The sequence below is a fragment of the Eschrichtius robustus genome, chromosome 13 (assembly GCF_028021215.1).
Source record: "Eschrichtius robustus isolate mEscRob2 chromosome 13, mEscRob2.pri, whole genome shotgun sequence".
In the NCBI taxonomy this organism is placed as follows: domain Eukaryota; kingdom Metazoa; phylum Chordata; class Mammalia; order Artiodactyla; family Eschrichtiidae; genus Eschrichtius; species Eschrichtius robustus.
In genome coordinates this window covers 8,580,751-8,600,495 of record NC_090836.1, presented here as the reverse complement: position 1 = coordinate 8,600,495, position 19,745 = coordinate 8,580,751, and the positions used below count along the sequence as shown (strand labels likewise).

The following is a 19,745-nucleotide window of genomic DNA, read 5'->3' as shown; positions in this document are numbered from 1 at the left end:
AGAATAGTTGATTTACAATATTATATTAGTTTCAAGTGTACAATATAGTGGTTCAAAAGTTTTATACAGTAAGTCCCCTGCATATGAACGAGTTCCATTCCAAGAGTGCGTTTGTAAGTCCAATTTGTTCGTAAGTCCAACAAAGTTAGCCTAGGTAGCCAACTAACACAATCGGCTATATAGTACTGTACTGTAATAGGTTTATAATACTTTTCACACAAATAATAACAAAATAAATAAAACATTTTTAATCTTACAGCATGGTACCTTGAAAAGTACAATAGTACAGTACAACAGCTGGTACACGGGCTGGCATCAAGTAAACAGGCAAGAAGAGTTACTGCCTGGAGGAGGGAGAGGGGGTGGGAGATGGTAGAGCTGAAGGATTATCTACAATAGGAGACAGAGGGCAAGCTGCAGTTTCACTCACGCCTGATGTTGATAGCACACGTTCTGGTTCCTTGCTGGATTCAATTCTGTCTACCCTCTTGAAAAAACGATTCAGTGATGTCTGGGTAGTAGCTCTTTTTTTCCCATCATAGATGATGCGTAGCCCTGGATTGCATTCTGAACGGCTGCTGCAACCTTCGTGCACTGTTCTACATTCAGATCCTGTGCCTCAAAAACTAACAGTGCCTCTTCAAATAAAGACAATCCCCTTGCCATTTCCTGCGTCGTGAACCTCTTTGGTTCTTCAGTTACTTCTTCTTCCTCTTGTCTCTCTTCATCATTTCTCTGGGCCTCCAATTCCATCAGGTCTTCATTAGTAAGCTCCTTGTGTTGCCCAGCAAGGAGTTTAATGAAGTTGTCCTCTTGCAGATCTAGCTTGAAATAAAGATACTGTACTACTGTACTCTATACAGTACTGTACAGTGAAGTACACAAAAGCACAACCACTTTTAGAGGATGCACATGACAATGTACACCAGACACGTGAACTAACTTACGTGATTGTACATGCGAACGCATGTTTGCATCTTTGAAAGTTTGCAACTTGAAAGTTCGCACGTAGGGGACTTAGTTATAGATACAGAGAACAAACAGGTGTTTGTTTGCCAGAAAGGAGGGTGGGAGCGGAAGGGAAGAAATAGGTGAGGGAGATGGAGAGGCAAAAACCTCCACTTACAAAATAAACGAGTTATAGGTATGAAATGTACAGTGCAAGGAATATAGTCAATAACTGTGTAATATCTTTGTATAGTGACATATGGTAACTAGACTTATCATGGTGATCAGTTTGAAATCCATTTGTCTTGCAACCAAAGTACTATTAGTGAAGTAGCTTCAATATCTTTTTAAAAATTCATACAAAGCCCTGTCTATTTTTTTTTGTGGCAAGTGGCCTTCTGACTAAAAATGTGTGGTTCACTGTGTACATCTTTCACTACCCAGTTTAACTTAGCTTGGCATTTTCAGTTAATGAGGAAGTTCTGACCTCAAACGGTTGAGTGTAGTTTTGGTTCTCTCATGAAAAGTGGAGGCAAAATGCATGACATGAATACTGTAGAGAAAGACTTTGTTCCAACCCTATGGATTGCAAATCAAGGTAAGAAGTTGGGCCGTATGGAGTGAGTGTGGGAATTGGGGTGATAAGGTAACAATACTGATGGACTCTAGTTTCTACACAGGGAAAATGGTTAACAGGCACAGAGCTCTCGAGGATGAGAGATGGAGTGCTAGAGGTCATAAATTTGTTTATAATTTGTGTATAAATATGCAGATATTGAAATTCTTGTCCTAACAAGTAAGGAAAGGGAACTATTAAGAGTAAGATGTAACTGGTTTGCAGGGCAGAAATTGAGACACAGACGTAGAGAACAAACGTATGGACACCAAGGGGGGAAAGCCGCGGCGGGGTGGGGTGGTGGCGTGATGAATTGGGCGATTGGGATTGACATGTATACACTGCTGTGTATAAAATTGATGACTAATAAGAAACTGCTGTATAAAAAAATAAAATAAAATTTAAAAATTAAAGAAAAAAAGAGTAAGATGTAAGAGGATGGAATCCGGTTAAATTTACAACTGAGAATGAAATGATTAATTTCACTGAGAACTATATGTACTAAAAAGTGTTACACAGGTGCAACATAGTATTATTATGAAATAAGGTAGAAAACCTATCATGGAAGCTCATAGGAGAGAAAATATTAAAAGGTAAGTAAAAGACATTTACAAATAAAAAAAGTGAGCAAGTCAAAGTAAAAACTTAGTAGCGCATTCAAATGAAATATCTGACATTGGTGCACTGTAAAAAGAAAACTATGTGTATATATATACATATATAATATCATACATATTTATATGAGTTTGAAATTAGAAAAAACTTGTATTTGAGATTTTGTATGATGATTTAATAAGTGAAAAAATAGTGATTTTTACCTGTTGGGGAAAACTGAGGTGTCATAATTTAGCATGGAAAAAATTCTTTATCCTTGTTAAAAGTAGTAATCAAATTAGAGAGAAGGCAATTCAGATGAGGAAAAAGTTGATTTCTAATTCTTGTTAAATCCCTTCATTTCTTTCTTCATTCATGTGGTATTCTGAGTATCTTTATAATAGCTGCTTATAATATTTGCCAGATAATTTCAGCATCTGTGTCACTTCAGCACAGCTTCTGTTGATTGTCTTTCCTCATGCAAGTCAAAATTTGCATGGCTATTCATATGCTGAATAATTTTGGATTGTCTTATGGACATTTTGAATAAATATTTTGTTATGAGACTCTTGACTTTGTTTAAATGTTCGGAGCATGTTCAAATTTTTGGTTTGAGCAAGGCATCACTCTGGCTAGGTTCAGGCCTTCTGTGGGCACTGGTTCCAATTCAGTTTTAGAGCCTTTGTGGTGTTATTCGGATATTTCTTGCAAGTCCATCAAGCAATGGCCAATCTGGGATTTGGGCAATGTTCTATTACCAACAATTTAGATCTCAATGTATTTGGTACATTAGAGTCAGGTGTAGGCAGGCACAGCTTGTGTGTTTGTGTGGGCAGGGGGAGTCCAGGAGTTTGCTAATAAGATTCAGGGGTCTCTTTACAAAGTTCCTCCCTCTTTATCATCTGCCCAATACTTAATGGTTCCCAGAAGCTTCTTTTATCCATCCTCCTGCAAGAAGCTTGCAACTGTAATTAACCTCCTCCACCATGCACTTCTCAATTGTGGTTGCATCTGTAAGACCATATAGCAGGAGGAAAGAGAGAAAGGAGTGGAAAAAAAGAAAAGGGTTTGGTCCAACTTTCTTGGAAGCACAGCTCTACCAAATGGAGAGGATTGTTCACCTCCTCAGGGTTTTGGCTATTAGGAATCATAGTTGCCACTGTGGCTACCATCTTGAGATTGCCAGAGGTTTGAGGCACACAAGAATGGAGAAAAAAGAGAGAAAAAATGGGGTGTTTTCATACTCTCCCTCTGTGTTAGGAGCTCACTTTCCTACTCAATCCAGAGCTAGGCTGCTTCTCCTGGAGCTCTCTATGTCTGTGACCTAATAGATGCTCAATTCCAGGTTTCTGGGTGTGTTACATTCAGGACACTGATACGGGGGGTTGGAGGGGAGGTAAATTCAATACTAGTTTTTGTAGTACCCTGAATTCTGGTGTTTTTCATAGAATTACTGCTACTATATAGAGTTTATAGTCCTCAAGTAGCAGTTCTATGCATTCTGTCCAGGTCTAAGAGGTACATTTAGTAGGAGAGACAGTGGTGGTGTGTTAACTCCACTTACATGGAACCAGAATCACCCATTTGTTGGGTGTTTATTGAATACTTTCTGTTTCATAGGCATTGACCTAGACACTGGAGGTACAGTGGCAAGCCAAAAGACAATATTCTGTCCTTAATGGAGCTTACAATAAAGTGACAAAAGGTTTTTATTAATCATCTTTCTATTTTTAACCCAGCCTATTTTGCCTTTGGTCCATGCTTTTTCAAATTGACTTCCAACTCCCATTTGAGGTCTCTTGACTGGCCAACCCTCTTGCTCTTAGAAATGCTCATAGATGCCTAAATGCTATAGTTTAGGCTTACCCTGAGGCCTCTCTTCTGTCCTGTAAGGTATATGAATTTAGCATCAGGTCCTAACAGAGAAAACTATCTTCTAAGGAACTTCAGATTTATGGTCTAGCCTGTAACGGGCTTCCAAGTCATTGCTCCCATCTATACAACAAGAAAAAACTGAAAATCAACATCTCTTTTTAGATTGATCAGAGAACTGAGGTTACATGGAAAACCATTGCCCCCAAATTGAAGAGACACTGGTGGATACAGAGACCACAACTTACTGGAGCAGAAGCCCAGGAACAAGAAACTCCACAGGATCCAGTATCAGGCTTCTCTTACGCAGTATATCTTCTCTGGCTTTGTTTCTTATACCAACTGGGTGTCCTACACTTCAATTCATTTCTGACACTAACTAATTGTACTTTGCATCAGGTCCCACAAATTAAAGACCAAAGTCCCCAACATGACTGCCAGCCACAAGTGAGGTCTGCAGGCTACTCACACATCTGCCTGGCTGACTACAAAGTTAAGGCTCCCCACAACCCCCTCGGGTTTAATAGTTTACAGATACAACTCTCAGAACTCACTGAAGGCACTAGACGTGTGATGACAGTTTTATTATAAAGGATACGACTCAGGAATAGCCAAATGGAAGAAGCACATGGGGCAAAGCAGAAGTGGGGGTGAGAGTACAGCACTCAGTGCCCTCACCTGATAGAAACCAGGTGCATCGAAATCCCAGCATGGAGTCTGTGTCTGGAGTTTTATCCAGGTGTTACTATATAGGCATAACTGCTTAAATCATTGGCCATATGATTAAATTTAATGTTCAGCCTCCCTCTCTCTTTGAAGGTCAGAGGTCAGGTGGCTGAAAGTCTCTACTCCCTAATCACAGGGTGGTTGGTTTTTCTGGTGACCAGACCCCACCTTGAAGCTATATAGGACCTCCACAATGAGTAATCACAATAGCATAACAAAGATACTTCTTCTATCACTCAAGAAACTGTAATGATTTTTGAAGCTCCTTGCCAGGAATCAGCGGTAAAGACCAAATATATTTATTGCAACACAGGCTTTCAGCCAAAAATTATAAGCCATACTAAAAGACAAAAACAAAACAAAATTAAACACAGTTTGAAGAGAAAAGTATCAGAACTTACTCCAATATGGAAGAAACATTGGAATTATCAGAATAGAAATTTTTTTAAAACTATGACTAATATGCTAATGTCTCCAATGTGATAAAAGGGACATCATGCAAGAATAGATGCGTAATGAAAGGAGATAGAAATTATAAGAAAGAAAAGAAAGAAATGCCAGAGAATCAAAAACATTAACCAAAATGAAGAGTGCCTTTGATGGGCTCATTAATAGACTAGAAATGGCTGAGGAGAGAATCTTTGAATTTAGGATATAACAATAGAAACTTACAAAACTGAGAAGTTAAAAGAAAAAGACTAGTAAAAAAAAAATCCAAAACAGTATCCAAGAATTGTGGGATAACTACAAAAAGTGTAACATGTGTAATGGGAACACGAAAAAGAGAAGAAAGAAACAGAAGCAATATTTGAAGCAATAGTGACCGAGAATTTTCCCCAAATTAATGTCAGACACTAAACCATAGATCCAGGAAGCTCAGAGAAGACCAAGCAGGGTAATTGCCAAAAACAAAAACAAAAGCAACAACAACAAAAAGAAATTAAAGCAAACAAAACCCAAGACAAATGGTAAAAGCAAAACCAAACAAAAACAAAGAAACAGACAAAGAAAAGATAAGAAGAAAAATAAGCAAAGAAAACAAAAAACAAGAGAGCACCCAAACAAAAGAACACAAAACAAAAACAAACAATAAAAACAAAACTAACAAAAACAAAACAAAAGCAGAAAACAAACTAAAAGATGCAAAGAAAATATAAAACACAAAATAATAAAAAAAGATAAAAACAAAACAAAACAAAGAACAAAAACAAGAAAAAACACAAAACAACAAAAAAGTTAAAGTTAAGTAAAAATAGAAAAATAAAATATATATTAAAAAAATTTTTAAGAAAATAATAATAATACAACAGCGACAAAACAAATGAAACAAACCAAAGTAATAATAATAATAATATTTTCCTGGGGCCTCAGCTGTCAATGTCCTTGCCCCTACAGTGAACCACAGCCAAATCCTGCCTCCCCAGGAGGCCCTCCCATACCTCTAGGTAGGTCTCTGGACCAGCTGTGGGCATTGTGAGCCCAGCTCAGACTCTGACCTGGCCCAGCTCCCATGTGTACTTGCCCCCAATGTTCACAGCTGCTAAAGCTGGATGGGTAACAGTTGTGGGAACACTTCTTATCCATTTAGATATTCCACAGACTCAGGGTTTATCAAGCTGATTGTGGGGATTAAATCTGTGGCTTGTGCAGCTGCACAGAGAGATTTCCGTTCCTCTTCCTTAATTGCACAGCTCCTGGGACTCAGTTTTGGTTTTGGCCTCACCTCTGTGTGTGGGCCACCCTCAGGTGTCTGTTCCCTGCCCCAGTGAGAGGGGGCAAAAGCAGTGCTGATTGGGACACACTTACTTGCTCAGGCTGGGGAGGGATAAGGCAACGTCAACTGGGGCATGTGCAAAGTGCCTGCAGCAACAGAGACCAGCAGGAAGTCGCATCAGATGGGGTAATGCCCTGTGCTCTCCCAGGGAAGTTGGCCCTGGATCATGGCACCCTTGGCAGTCGTTAGCTGCTCAGGCTCCCAGGAAGGTGGAGGCAGTGACCTGCACTTGCTCACAGGACCATTGGTGACAGTGACCGTGGCCACAGAGGTCCGTGCCTGCCTCTGCAGTTCGAGATGACAGCCATAGATCCCCCACCCCTGGAGCTTGTGTTGGCAGTGCCCTGCTGCCTTTGAGCACATGGAGAAAAAAGCTCCTATGGTGGGCCCACCCCTCTCCTCGTGCACCCCCCAACAATGGTCCCTTGCCTCTCTGGCAGGCCCAGGCTTCTTCCTGGACTCCCTCAGTGGTGGCACACTACACCCTGGCCTCCTCAGGCTGTCTTCAAGCAGCCAACCCCAGTCCTCTCCCAGGGGGCTGACCTCTGAAGCCTGAGATTCAGTACCCAACCTCCACCCATCCCAGCAGGCAAGCGGACAAGTGTCTCAGGTTGGGAAGCGCCGGTCGGCACCAACCCTCTGTGCAGGTCTCTCTCTGCTTTGCCCTCCATACACCGTGGCTGGGGTCTTCTCTGAGGCTCCAAAGCTCCCCCTCTGTCCCCGCCAGTGAGGGGATTTCCCAGTGTGTGGAAACCCTTCCTCCTTCACAGCTCCCTCCCAGAGGTGCAGGTCCTCTCTCTTTCTCCCCCTTCCTTTTCTTTTGCCCTACCCAGTTATGTGGAGATTTTCTTTCCCTTTTGGAAGTCTGAGTTCTTCTGCCAGCGTTCAGTAGATGTTCTGTGAGAGTCATTCCACATGTAGGTGTATTTTTGATGTATATGTGGGGAGAAGGTGAACTCCACATCCTACTCCTCTGCCATCTTGATCCACAGAACTTTTCTTTACAGCACCTATAAAATTTTATTCAACCAGTATTTATTGAGCACCTATTATGTATCAGGCATTGATTTAAATGATAGGGATGCAACAGGATTCCAAACAGGAAAAAAACCCTGCCTATATGGAACTTAAATTCTAGACAAGGAGACAGAGAACAAAATGTAATAGTTTAAACTACAAAGAGAAGCAAATTATTTGGAAAAGACATTTTTATATTTGTCTGATTAAATTATTTTATTAATGTTTATGAATCAGACTAGAACATAAAGTCCATTTCAAACTTTGGCAGAAATGGTTATTGGTATTCTGCTGAGGTTATTATCATTAAAAAACAACAACAACAACAAAAACAAAAAAACTGCAGACCAGCAAAGGGTTGTGAAGATTAAGAATACAGATGTCATCTTGACTGGTGACTCTCATGAGTAGTTCTGAAACAATTAGACCATCAAAACAGGAAACTATAACCCATTGAACAAAATATGAAAATGGAAGCCCACAAAGGTATACATATAAAAATGAATAAATTGAAATTTTGATGACGAATGGGATATTCACAGAGTTTAAAAATCCCACCTGTGAAAGTGAAAATTGCACAGAACAATGTTACACAGGAAAGGAAGACTTTATTCAAGGCTATTGCAGTAGGGGAAATAGACCAGAATTCAGTCTGAACTAAAATCTGCTGAAACAAAAAGCAATACGTTTTTTAAGAGATGGGGTAAAAGGGGGATCACATACCATCTATATGACTTTACTCAAAAGAAAATTGAACTTTCTCAGATATTCATAATAGGAGGTAGTTTTACAACTTGGAGCTAGGCACCCACTGAAGTTTGGCTCCTACCCTCTCAAAGAAACTGAGAAACAAAGGTGCAATCTTTCTTGATGATTGCATTTCAAAAGGATGGCTCCCAGGTCCTGGCGAAAGACATTTCTGGGCTGTAAAATATTTAAGAGGCTTCTTAAAAGATTTACATCTCTAAGGGGTAGAGAAAGAATTTCCAGTAGCAAGTTTCCTAGAGAAAATGCTCCAGAAAGGGGGAAGTCAAGAGTGCATCATCAGGAAGAATGAAACTTGTCTAAAGTTTAGTCAAGCTCAGGGGAATGTTAAGGCCATCTTGGTCATTCCCAACAAAATATTAATTGATTACAAAGGGAAAAGAGAAACTTTCCAGTGAAGTCTGGTAGGCACCACATAAACCACGTGAACAAAGTGAGCATCGTCAATAATGGAACAAATAAAACTGCATCTTCTGAAAGGTTGCAGTGAGAAGAACAAAGCTTCACTGCATTATTGCTCTGCTATTCAATAATCAGACAAATTTAAACTGAAGAACATTTTGCAGAACATCCAGCTTGTAGTATTTTAAAGTATCAGGTCATGAATGTCAAGGAAGGCTACGGAACTCTTCTAGATGTTGAGAGACTAAAGAGACAAAATAACTAAATGCAGAAAATGATTCTGATCTGGATGTTTTACTCCAAAGAACATTATTTGACAACTGGCAAACCTTGTAGAGAGTCAGAGATGGTAGCACTGTGTCAGTGTTAATTGGTTGATTGATAATTGTATTGTGATTAAGTAGGGGATTTTTTTGGTAGGAAATATACACAAAAGTACCCAATGATACGTGAAATTTTATAATGAAATTCATCAAATTGGCAACTAATTCTCAAGAGGTTTGGGGAAAAGGTAAGTTTTTTTTTTTCCTGTACCTGTAATCTTCTTATAAGTTTGTGACAGTTTCTAAATTAAGACAAAAATTGTATAAAGCCAACCAACAACATTTTTAACACTTTTTACCCAGAAAGTCCAATTTTAAAGTTTACATCATAGAAATAAAAGTGCTACTATTTAGAAAGATATTCAGAATATTTATTGCAGCATAGTTTACGTAGCAAAAATCTGAAAAACGTTAATGCTCATCAATAAAGGAGTGAAAAATGTATAAATCCACACTATAACACAACTCAGAACTATATGAAATTTCCATAGTATATTGTTAAGAATAAAAGAAAAGCAAAATAACAGAAAAGCAGACATAATTTGTTCACATTTGTTGTAAAAGAAAAGGTGAATTAAATCATGAATATAAATGCACGGGTTCACTCTGTATTACATTATCACATAAAGAATCAGAAGGGTATATTTTAGACTGCTAACATGGGTTACTCTGTGGCTAGGACCCATGGAGATGATCGAGGGAAAATAGAGAAGCGAGGCTGGTGTTTAACTGCAATTTTAAATTCTTACTCCTGAAGATTAATGTTAGGCAAAAGAACTTTGATCCTTGATTATTCCACTATCACTTTTAAAATTTTAATATTGGCAAATCCATTTGAAAACACCGCTGCAAGTTTCAGAGTAAATTCTGTTTTCCTTGATGGCAGCACAGCTATTTTCTTTAGCTGGTCCTTTTATGAAGAATCTGCAGAAGAGAAGATGAATACTTAGTTAATCATTGTTGCTGAAGACATCCATTTGTGTTTTCAGTTAATACCCTCCCTTAATTAAAAGGTAATTCAAATATTCGAGGAATTTTCAAATACCTTGATTCATTAAACATTCCAATATCTCTGTAACTTAGTATTACTGTCTGTGATTGGCAGACAGTTCCCCGAGAGTCTGTTTGCAAGTGACAGAGCTAAGAAGAAATTTGTGCCCATAATTCTATGCTAGCATTCTTGCCATTGTTCCATGTCATCCATTAGATTAAAAACAGATTGAGTCACATGAACTGCTCACTTAACGTTTCTTGGCTTTTCATATCTTATTGTACAATAGTTATAATAATATTTATCTCATGATATTGTTATAGAGGTTAAATGAATTGATGTTTGTAAAGAACTCAATACACAAACTGACCCAGGTAAGCCCTAAATAAATTGTACATTTGTTGTATTACTTATCTATAAAGCAACATGTTAAATACAATAGTACAGTTATCTTTAAAATACTGTAGTCTTAGTGATTTATTCTGTTAGGAATTTATTTAACTTAGAAAAAAAGTTCAAGAAGGTATCATGGAAATGAGACCCATGATCATCAAAGCTCCCAGAATAATAATAGACAAGTAAGTATTGGATTTTCATACTGGAAAATACACTGTTATATTTGAACTTATACACCTTTATATTTGAATTTTGTATAGGTGGTGTTGAGTGAATTTGGCATGAGGAGAAAACCCAGGTTAGTATCTTCATAAGTAGCCAATCAGATCATGTCCAGTGATACAACTCTGATACACATCCATAATTTTATTCTCCATTCCAAAGATGTCTTCAGTTGACTTGCTTAGATTGATTAATTTAGAGCAGTGAGATAGAAAATAAGTAATATTTAATGATGAGATAGGAGTGAAGGGAAAATAACACATACTATTCATTAAGTTGGTTACCATAGTGAATGTTTCTTGTCACTGCTGTAATAAATTGCCACAAATTTTGTGACTTAAAACAACACAGATTTCTTATCTTACAGTTCTAGATATCAGAAGTCCAAAACTGGTCTTAAAGGATTAAAATCAAGTGTCTGCAGAGCTGCTTTTTGCAGGCACTAGGGGAAAATTTGTTCATTGACTTTTGCAAGTACTATAGGGTGCCTGTACTCCTTGGTATCAGTCAGATAACTTGGAACTCTGTGTTCATCTTCAAGTCTCCTCTGAGCCTGCCCCTACTTCCTCCCTCTTATAAGGACTCTTGAGATTACATTGGGCCCACCCGAATAATCTAGCAGAATATTCTTAGCTCAACATTATTAATTTAATCACACTCATGAAGTCTCTTTTGCACTTAAAGTAACATATTCATAGGATTTGGGGATTAGGACATTTTGGAGGACCATTAGTCTGCCTACCAACATAGGGATAAGATTTGAGTTTACTGGTTTCACTATTTGTATTTCTAATTAAATATTTGATTATAAAATTAATACAAGTGCACAAAAACATCCATAAAATTTTAAAAATCTCAATAACCTCATGCAATTGCTGAGAGCATTCAGGATTATTTTGTTCTGTCTTGTATTTCTTGTTTGTTTTTTAACATTATGATAATCATACAATACAAAAATTGTATACAGTTTTTTTAATTGCTAAAGATGACTTAAAAAGCATTTAGAACTTTGAAAACAGCAGACTACATTGTTTCAGTCCCCTTTTCCATATAAAGTGTGAGTAGTTTTGAAACAATAAGTGCACAATCATTATTGTTTTCAAATCCTTTTGCTTTGAAAACCAAACTAAAATACCTGTCATTACTCCAGCTAACATTAATTTTCATCCTTTCAAGTTCTTTCGTACCAAGAACTATGTGAGTTCATTTTGGTGGATTTGTAGGTGCTTTAAGGAGATAAATTCTGTGATAAACAATAAATCAGATTGTCTTTTAGGAAAGACTCACATCTTTGAATCCAATGGAGAACCATCCACCCAGGTCCATGTCGTCTTCAGGGAAGTAAAGTTAAGCCCAATCCACACGTAGTTTGATTGTTTTAGGGTTTTCTGTATAAAAGCCTAAAAAGAGGGTGAGGAGTAACTAAATGAACAGAATAGTTTAATAATTTAGACATACTAAGTAAGATTTTAGAATTTTACTGGGCAACTAACACTTGTGTGAGGATCCTTATACTAATCAATTCATACCTTATTACACATACATTATATACTACTCACATGTACACTACTTGCAAATTGAATACAAATATTCAGACCAGAATTAGCATGAGTCAAGGGAGGCACTGGCTTTGAGCACAAAATTTAAAAGAGCACCAAAAACTCAATAATCAAGATAAAATATAGTTTAATGAAAGGGTGGGAAGAAATTTGAGATAAGCCATTTTTAACTGCAAAAAGGCTAATGCCATAAGCATGATACTAAACCACTTACCATTTCAAGTTGGTCCTGAATAATTAGTAGATGAGATTTTCTTCCCAAACAATATCCATAACTGTCACTCCAACTTTTCAACTCATTAGAGAACCAATAACACTTTTCTTGATATTTGAGCCATTCTGATGGGCACATTCCTACAAATTGACAGTGAGGATACTTACATATTGTATGAAAAAGAGTAGAGCTATGATAAAATCACTCATAACAAAGTGTTTAGATTCAGAAGTTGTCCAAAATACATATGATAGTTCATAGGAGTTAAGAAAATTAATTTTGTAAGATGAAGCAAAGCCTAGACAGAGGTTAAGAGACTTTTTTCATGTCATAATCAGATATGGTTACTAAAATAATATGAATAATTAAGATGCATATTGCATTAATGTTATTTGAGAGATTAGATAAAATATTATCTATACCATTTGCTTAGAATTTATCCATAAAAAGTTTTAGCATCTGTGTCATTCTATCTGCGTAAATTGTTCTTTAATATCTCCCTTTTGATATTAAGTAACACTGAGATGAATAACAGTTTTTTTAACTTCTTTATTATTGCAAGTTCATCAAGTCCTTTTTTCTTAAATTTAAGTTGAGGTATTCTCAAATTGAAAATATCTGAGACTTTTAGAATAATAATGAAGAAAAATGTGGTATAATGTAAAAATATAAGCACAGACAAATATAACTATTCAAACTTGTCACCTTTACAATCTCCTTTTTTTATTGAGATAAAATTCATGTAACATAAAATTCACCATGTTAACCATCTTAAAGTACAAATGCCATGGGTTTTAGAACATCCACAAGGTGTGCAAACATGACTACTAACTCCAAAATATTTTTATCACCCCAAAATGAAACCCCACAAATATTAAGCAGCCTCTACCCATTCCCCCAACCGAGCCTTGGCAATCGCTGGTCTGCTTTCTGTATCTATGGATTTGACTATGATGAATATTTCATGTAAATGGGATTATATAATGTGTAGCTGTTTGTATCTGGCTTTTTCACTTAGCATAATGTTTTCAAGGTTCATCCAGTTGAAGCCTGTAGCAGCACTTCATTCTTTTTTATGGCTGTATGGCTGTATGATATCCCATTGCATGGAAGTAGCATCTTTTGTTTATCCATTTACCAGCTGATGAACATTGGGTTGTTTTGGTTATTATCAATACTACTTCTATAAACATTCATGTATAAATTTTTGTGTGATTGTATTTTTCCATTCACTTGAGTGTATATCTAAGACTTGAATTGCTGGGTTATATGATAATTCTATGTTTAACTTTTTGAAAAACTGACAAACTATTTCCCATAGTGCTGCAGCATTTTGCATTCCTATCAGCAATGTATGAGCAATTTTTCTATAACTTCACCAACACTTATTTTTGTTTGACTATAGCTACCTTAGTGAGTGTGAAGTGGTTTCCCATTGTGATTTTGGTTTCCCATTTCCTTAATGATTAATTGTGTTAAGCACTTATTGGCCTTTTGTATAGTTTCTTTGGAGAAATGTCTATTCATGTCCTTTGCCCATTTTTAATTGAGTTTTCTTTTTTCAAGCTTTAAGTTATTTATACATTCTGGATAGTGGACACCTAATAGATATATGATTTGCAAATACTTTTTCCCATTAGGTGTGTTGTCTTTTCAATTTCTTAAAATGCCCTTTAATGAACAAATATTTTTTACTTTTGATGATATCCATTTTATCTATTTTTTTCTTTTGCCACCTGTGTTTTTGATATCATATTTGAAATCATTGTCTAATCCAAGGTTATAAAGATTTATATCTATTTTTCCTTGTAAAACTTTCATAGTTTAGCTCCTACATTTGGGTCTTTTATCCATCTTAAATTGATTTTTCTGTACTGCATAAGCTAGGTGTCCAAATTCATTCTTTGCATGTGGATGTCCAGTTGACACAGCCCCACTTGTTGAAAAGACTGCTCTTTCCACATCGAATGGTTGTGGCACCCTTGTGAAAAATCATTTAGCCATAGGTGTATGAGCTTAATTCTGGATCAATTCTATTCCACTGATCTACATGTCTGTCTTAAGTCCTGTACCACACTGTTTTTATTGCTGTAGATCTGTAGTAAGTGTTGACATTGGAAAATGTGAATCTTCCAAATTTGTTCTTCTTTTCCAAGGTTGTTTTGCTCTTCAGGGTCCCTTGCAATTTCATATGAATTTTAGGATCATCTTGTCCATTTCTGCAAAGAGGCCATTGGAATTTTGATTGGGATTTCTTTGACTCTGTAGATCACATTGGTTAGTATTTCCAGCTTAAATAGATTGTGATATATACATACAATGAAATATTATTCAGCCATAAAAAGGAATAAAGTGCTGATATGTGGTACAACATGGATGAACTTCAAAAACATTATGCTAAGCGAAAGAAGAAAGACACAAAAGGTAAAATATTGTATGAGTCCATTACATGAAAATTCAGAATAGGTAAATCCATAGTGACGGAAAGCAGACTGGTTGTTGCTAGGAGACAGGGGGAGAGGAAATGAGGAGTAATTGTTTATTGGGTATGGGATTTCTTTTTTGGGTGATGAAAATGTTTTGGAACTAGATAGATATGGATGTTGCACATTTGAATGTCTTAACACCATTGAATTGTTTAATTTTAAATAACTATGTTTGTTAATATTACCTCAATTTAAAAGGAAGAAAATTAATAGGAAATTCAAATCTTATAGTTCAATTATACAGTATTTAGACTGACTTTAATGAATGCTCAGTGGTGTCTATATGATTCTACGTTTACATATCAAAGCTGTCTCACCTCTGAAAAGGTTCCATTGCTATATATAACATAATGAGGAATTAGAGTGTAAAATACATGGTAAAATTATGATATTTCAGTTGGATTAGGACTAGTACATGTAAAACAGACAGATAATCTGAAAGAAAAGAGTGTTAATAAGTAAATCATAATATATATGACATTTTTATATGGGATTAAAGGGGACTGTAAACTAGTGGATTTAAGAAAAATTCTTTGACAAATAATTACAAAATAAATCAGTATGTACCTTGTTCACATATCATACTATAAAATAAACGTCAAACGCTCAAAGAGCTAAGTGTTAAAAACTTAAACTAAAAAAAAGTTGAAAGGGGAAAGAACAGTTTTCCAAAATTCTGTGTGATTGGAAGTTCTAAGCTTAAAAATCATAACAGATAATTTGTTAGATGTAATTACTTTTATCCATTGCAAAAAAGGATAAGAGACAAAAATAATTATTTACATACTTCCTTATGATCACAATTAACTTTCTATATTTATATGTCTCAACATGATTTTAAACTCCTAGAGGGAAGAGCCAATTTGTTATGCTGTTTTACAACTCTCCTCCCACTGCAAAAAATTTCAAAATGTATGAATCAAGTTTTGAGTAAAAAGTAGATTTATATCAAATCTTTGTTAATTTAGTCTACTGCATACCTGTTCAACAGGATTTTTCAAACTTAGAAAGTCCAAAAGATTAAAAGTGGTATAGGCCAAAGCCTTAAGAGATACCTTGATGGTCTGTAGCTCTTGAAACACAGTGGCCTGCATCCTTCTTACTTATATTTCCTCTTGTGTTACTATTCACTTTCAGGTATTCAATATCATCTTGCTGGGTGATATTTGAATTATTTCCTTTTTGGCATTTTAGCAACACTTCCTGAGAAACTTGAAAACAGGATTATTTTAAGATTGGGAAAATGTCTTCTCTCGGCACTGTCTCAGATACAAATTCTTCGGAATGATTCTGATGATTGGAACAAGAGATAACTGAAGGAATAGCTAGAAATTTTCTTTTAAAAATTTTTTGTTTTTTTAATGAAAAGTAAATTAAAATATTACACAATTAATTCACTTATAACACATGTATTTGTTGCAGATCTACTCTGTGCCAGGCATTGCCATAAGAACTGGTAATACAATAGTAAATAAAGCAAAGTTCCAGTTCTAGGGAGTATACATGCTCTTTCCATGCTTTCTTAATCTTTTGCTGAAGACTATGATGTTGTATTTAGCCCATTCTACTATAATTATTTATTTAAAATCTGTTTCTTCCACTAAGATATGCGATTTCTCACCATGTATGTTCCTTTTTTTAAAATTTGAAGGATTTGTAGTAATGTTTGGGGTCTAGTAGTTGCTCAGTAAATGTCTGGACAAAAACAAGAATAAACTAAATACAATCTTAGATAAAATGTATAAATTTTTTAAGATAAATAATGGAATTCAATCTATTCACAAACATCTAAGAAATCCAAAAATATGCTTTCAGACACATTACATACACACACACACACACACACACACACACTTTTCTTCTAGTAAATTGTATGCCGCTTGAGAATGAGATACTTACTTGATTCGACTACTTATTAAATATGTTACTGGGGGGTATAATGTATTGCTTCATACATAGTAGCTCCTTATTAAATCTTTGTTAGTATAAAGAAGAATGAATGAATGAATGAATGAATGAATATGAAAAGAGTCATGAGACAAGTAAAATTTTTTTCATATTTTTATTTAATTAAGAGCTTTTAACTTACCTAACAGAAACAGGGTGATCAAAGTCAAAACCAGAATACCATTTACTGTTCCAGATATCCTCAGTAAGATTTTATACCAGGGCAACACCACAGAACAATCTGAGAGATTAATCACGTAAATTAGCTTAGAAAAGTACATTCCTATGAAGTGACAGCAATTGTAATAATAGGATTGTACACAATATGGGTTTTGAATATCAAAGAATATTAGGCAATAAAAACATAAAACTTAAGTAAAGAGAAAAATACATATTTATTTTATTTAGTAATGATAATACTCTGGGTGATCAGAATGGTGGGACTAGAAAAACTACTTTTGAAGTTGCCACTCCCAATTAAGAAAGAGCATAGTAAACCACACAGAACAGTATTTCAGAGAATTAGTACAAAGCTTTTCTCTTGTAGTAATATTGACAAGATAGTAAAATAAGATTTATCAGAATTCAATTAATTAATATTTTTCATTTCCCACATTGTTTTTGAATATTTTGATATATTACTAATGATAACCAATAAATTCCAAGATTTTAGCACGTGCAATAAAATGCCATTATTTTAAACATCAAATAAATGTTTATCAGAAAACGTTGGGATAAAGGGTGTGGAAGTCTGTTCAAATTCAACTCAGACTCAATTACTTCTCCTAAATATCATGGGACAACTTTCACAATACGAATTTGAGGCATGTTAATATTCAGCCTTATGGAGAAAATAGCATTTTCATTATCCTGTAGAGAAGTGGTATAATTTAACTTAAAAGGTTAAAACACAAGCCTTTTGCCATCAAAAAATAAACATATTTTAAACAAACAAACAAACAAAAACCAGTGACTCTTAAGAGTGTTCACACAAAAATCTTAAAAATATTAGTGGTAGCCAAAACATACCATGAACATGTTGAATTTATTCTAGGAATACAAGCGTTATTCAATAGTAAGAAATCCATTAATATCACATTAATAGAGCTAGGGGAAAATGTATCACCATCTCACAGAGGTTAAAAAACACAAATTATAAAATCCAACAATTTTATGCTAAAAAATAAAGCAGAAATAGATGGGCACTTGTTCAACAGAACAGTTTTTTGCCTAATGAAGCTAATATCATATTTAATAGAGACACATGAACAAAATAAAAAACAAAGAGGAAACTAGAAGTAAATTTAACAAGGAGTGCTCCAAACTGATCTGAGGAGAACTAAACAAACAAACAAACAAATGAAAAACAGAATATCATGACTGCAGACTTGAACAAGTGGAAATTCAGCCATGTTTGGATTGAAGGCTAAGCGTCAGAGATAAATGTTCCTTAAGTTAGTTGATAAATTAGGAAGCATTTAGTATACTATAAAACTACATCCGTTTGTTTTTGATTTTGTTGTTCACAGTGAAAGAGTCTGCAAAATCTATTATAAAATTATTTGGAAGAACAAACAAGTGAGAATAGTTAAGTAAACACTGAAAAAGATGGAAATATGAAATTGTCAATTAGATTCAAATGTAATATGTTTTACTTACTCCAAACTTTACTAAATATTAGCAAGCTTTACTAAATACCAGCAAAATACATCAGTAAAGAATTGTTATTAGCATATGCCACTTGAATAACTAAGAGTTGCAAATTTATTATTTGAAGTTTCCCGAGCTCCTTTTCTGCACTAAGACACATTTTGGTTTCCAAGTGACATCTACAAACTGAATGTGAGAAAAGTTTTCACAGAAGAGCCACTACATTTTGTGGTCTTTCATGTTAACACCTCTATTGTCCAAAACAGACTTTTTCACCTGGTGAAAAACATACTTTAAAATTTTTGACAAGCTGAATTAAAAATTGGTATTTTAAAATGTCATATTTTATGCATGGTAAGGAGGTGGATGACTGGCACCAAATATTCACTTTTTAACAATTAATTTTAATTGAATGTGTATATTTCCTAAGTATATCCTTAATAATATGAGACAGAATATTACTTTAAAAGCCAATATCTGTTAGTCCCACATTGATAAATGAGACAGAGACAGAGAGAGACAGACAGAAAAGACAGAAGCAGAGACAGAGAGAGGGAAACATCACAAAAATGAAACAGCCCAAGAACAGGAAAAAAAAAATACAGAATAATGGAAACTACTATCCACATTAATATTCATATTAATATTAACTCATATTAAATCCACGCCCATATTAATCCACAGCAATTAAAAAAAAAACAAACCCTGAATTCCATACCTTGACATTTAAGTTGGGATGTTTGGATAGAACTCCTTTTTTTCAACTGTACATTCAAGGTCATGTATCTTTCTTCATCTTGCATCTTCAAATGTGAGTGAATGTGTGTGTATAAGTGTATTTTTTTTTTAATGTAATAAAAGAAGAATAATAAGCCTGCTGCTCTTCAGATATTGTCCTCAAATGGTCCACTCAGGGTACATAAAAGGGTTCACAGTTTCATCTACTGGTGAAAACCTCAAAGGAAATGTTACTTTTTAAAGTTTATTTCCCATGACAAACATAACACATAATTTCTCAACTGTCCACCACATATTGAACTTAATATCATGTTTTGTTCTTTTAAAAATGTCTCCTGATAAACCTGTAAAGTCAGGGGAATGAAAATTATACCCTTTTCGAGTTGAATTAAATAATATATAGCTAGCTGCCTTTTGCATTAGCTTAAATATGTGAATTTTCAATTACATTTCCTAATATATTAATATTTATTTTAATAGCTTGCAATTGCCTAACAATTAAATT

The 19,745-nt window shown here is 35.1% G+C and overlaps 1 protein-coding gene across 4 annotated transcripts; it reads right to left on the bottom strand.

The window, feature by feature from the left end:
- Nucleotides 1-9,852: 9,852 nt before the first annotated feature.
- Nucleotides 9,853-19,305, bottom strand: KLRF1 (killer cell lectin like receptor F1). Of its 4 annotated transcripts, XM_068561434.1 has the most exons (6): nucleotides 19,221-19,305; nucleotides 16,995-17,093; nucleotides 15,961-16,116; nucleotides 12,420-12,559; nucleotides 11,934-12,046; nucleotides 9,853-9,961 (listed from the first exon to the last, which is right to left on the bottom strand). In XM_068561434.1, exons 1-6 carry the CDS (start codon nucleotides 19,303-19,305, stop codon nucleotides 9,853-9,855), a joined length of 702 nt encoding a protein of 233 aa, XP_068417535.1. The 4 variants fall into 4 exon arrangements, with proteins under 4 accessions (XP_068417535.1, XP_068417536.1, XP_068417537.1 ...); XM_068561435.1 differs by lacking the exon at nucleotides 15,961-16,116; XM_068561436.1 differs by lacking the exons at nucleotides 9,853-9,961; nucleotides 12,420-12,559 and having other exon boundaries at nucleotides 11,994-12,046.
- Between the last annotated feature and the right edge of the window lie 440 nt (nucleotides 19,306-19,745).

What these genes read in the sequence shown, in the direction of transcription:
- KLRF1 (XM_068561434.1), bottom strand. Translation starts at nt 19,305, where the DNA reads ATGCAAGATGAAGAAAGATACATGACCTTGAATGTACAGTTGAAAAAA. An exon ending in AAGAGCTACAGACCATCAAG is followed by an intron (nt 12,560 to 15,960) that starts GTATCTCTTAAG and finishes GTCAATTTGTAG; the next exon opens with GAATGTGCCCATCAGAATGG. An exon ending in TCTCCATTGGATTCAAAGAT is followed by an intron (nt 9,962 to 11,933) that starts GTGAGTCTTTCC and finishes TCTCTTCTGCAG; the next exon opens with ATTCTTCATAAAAGGACCAG.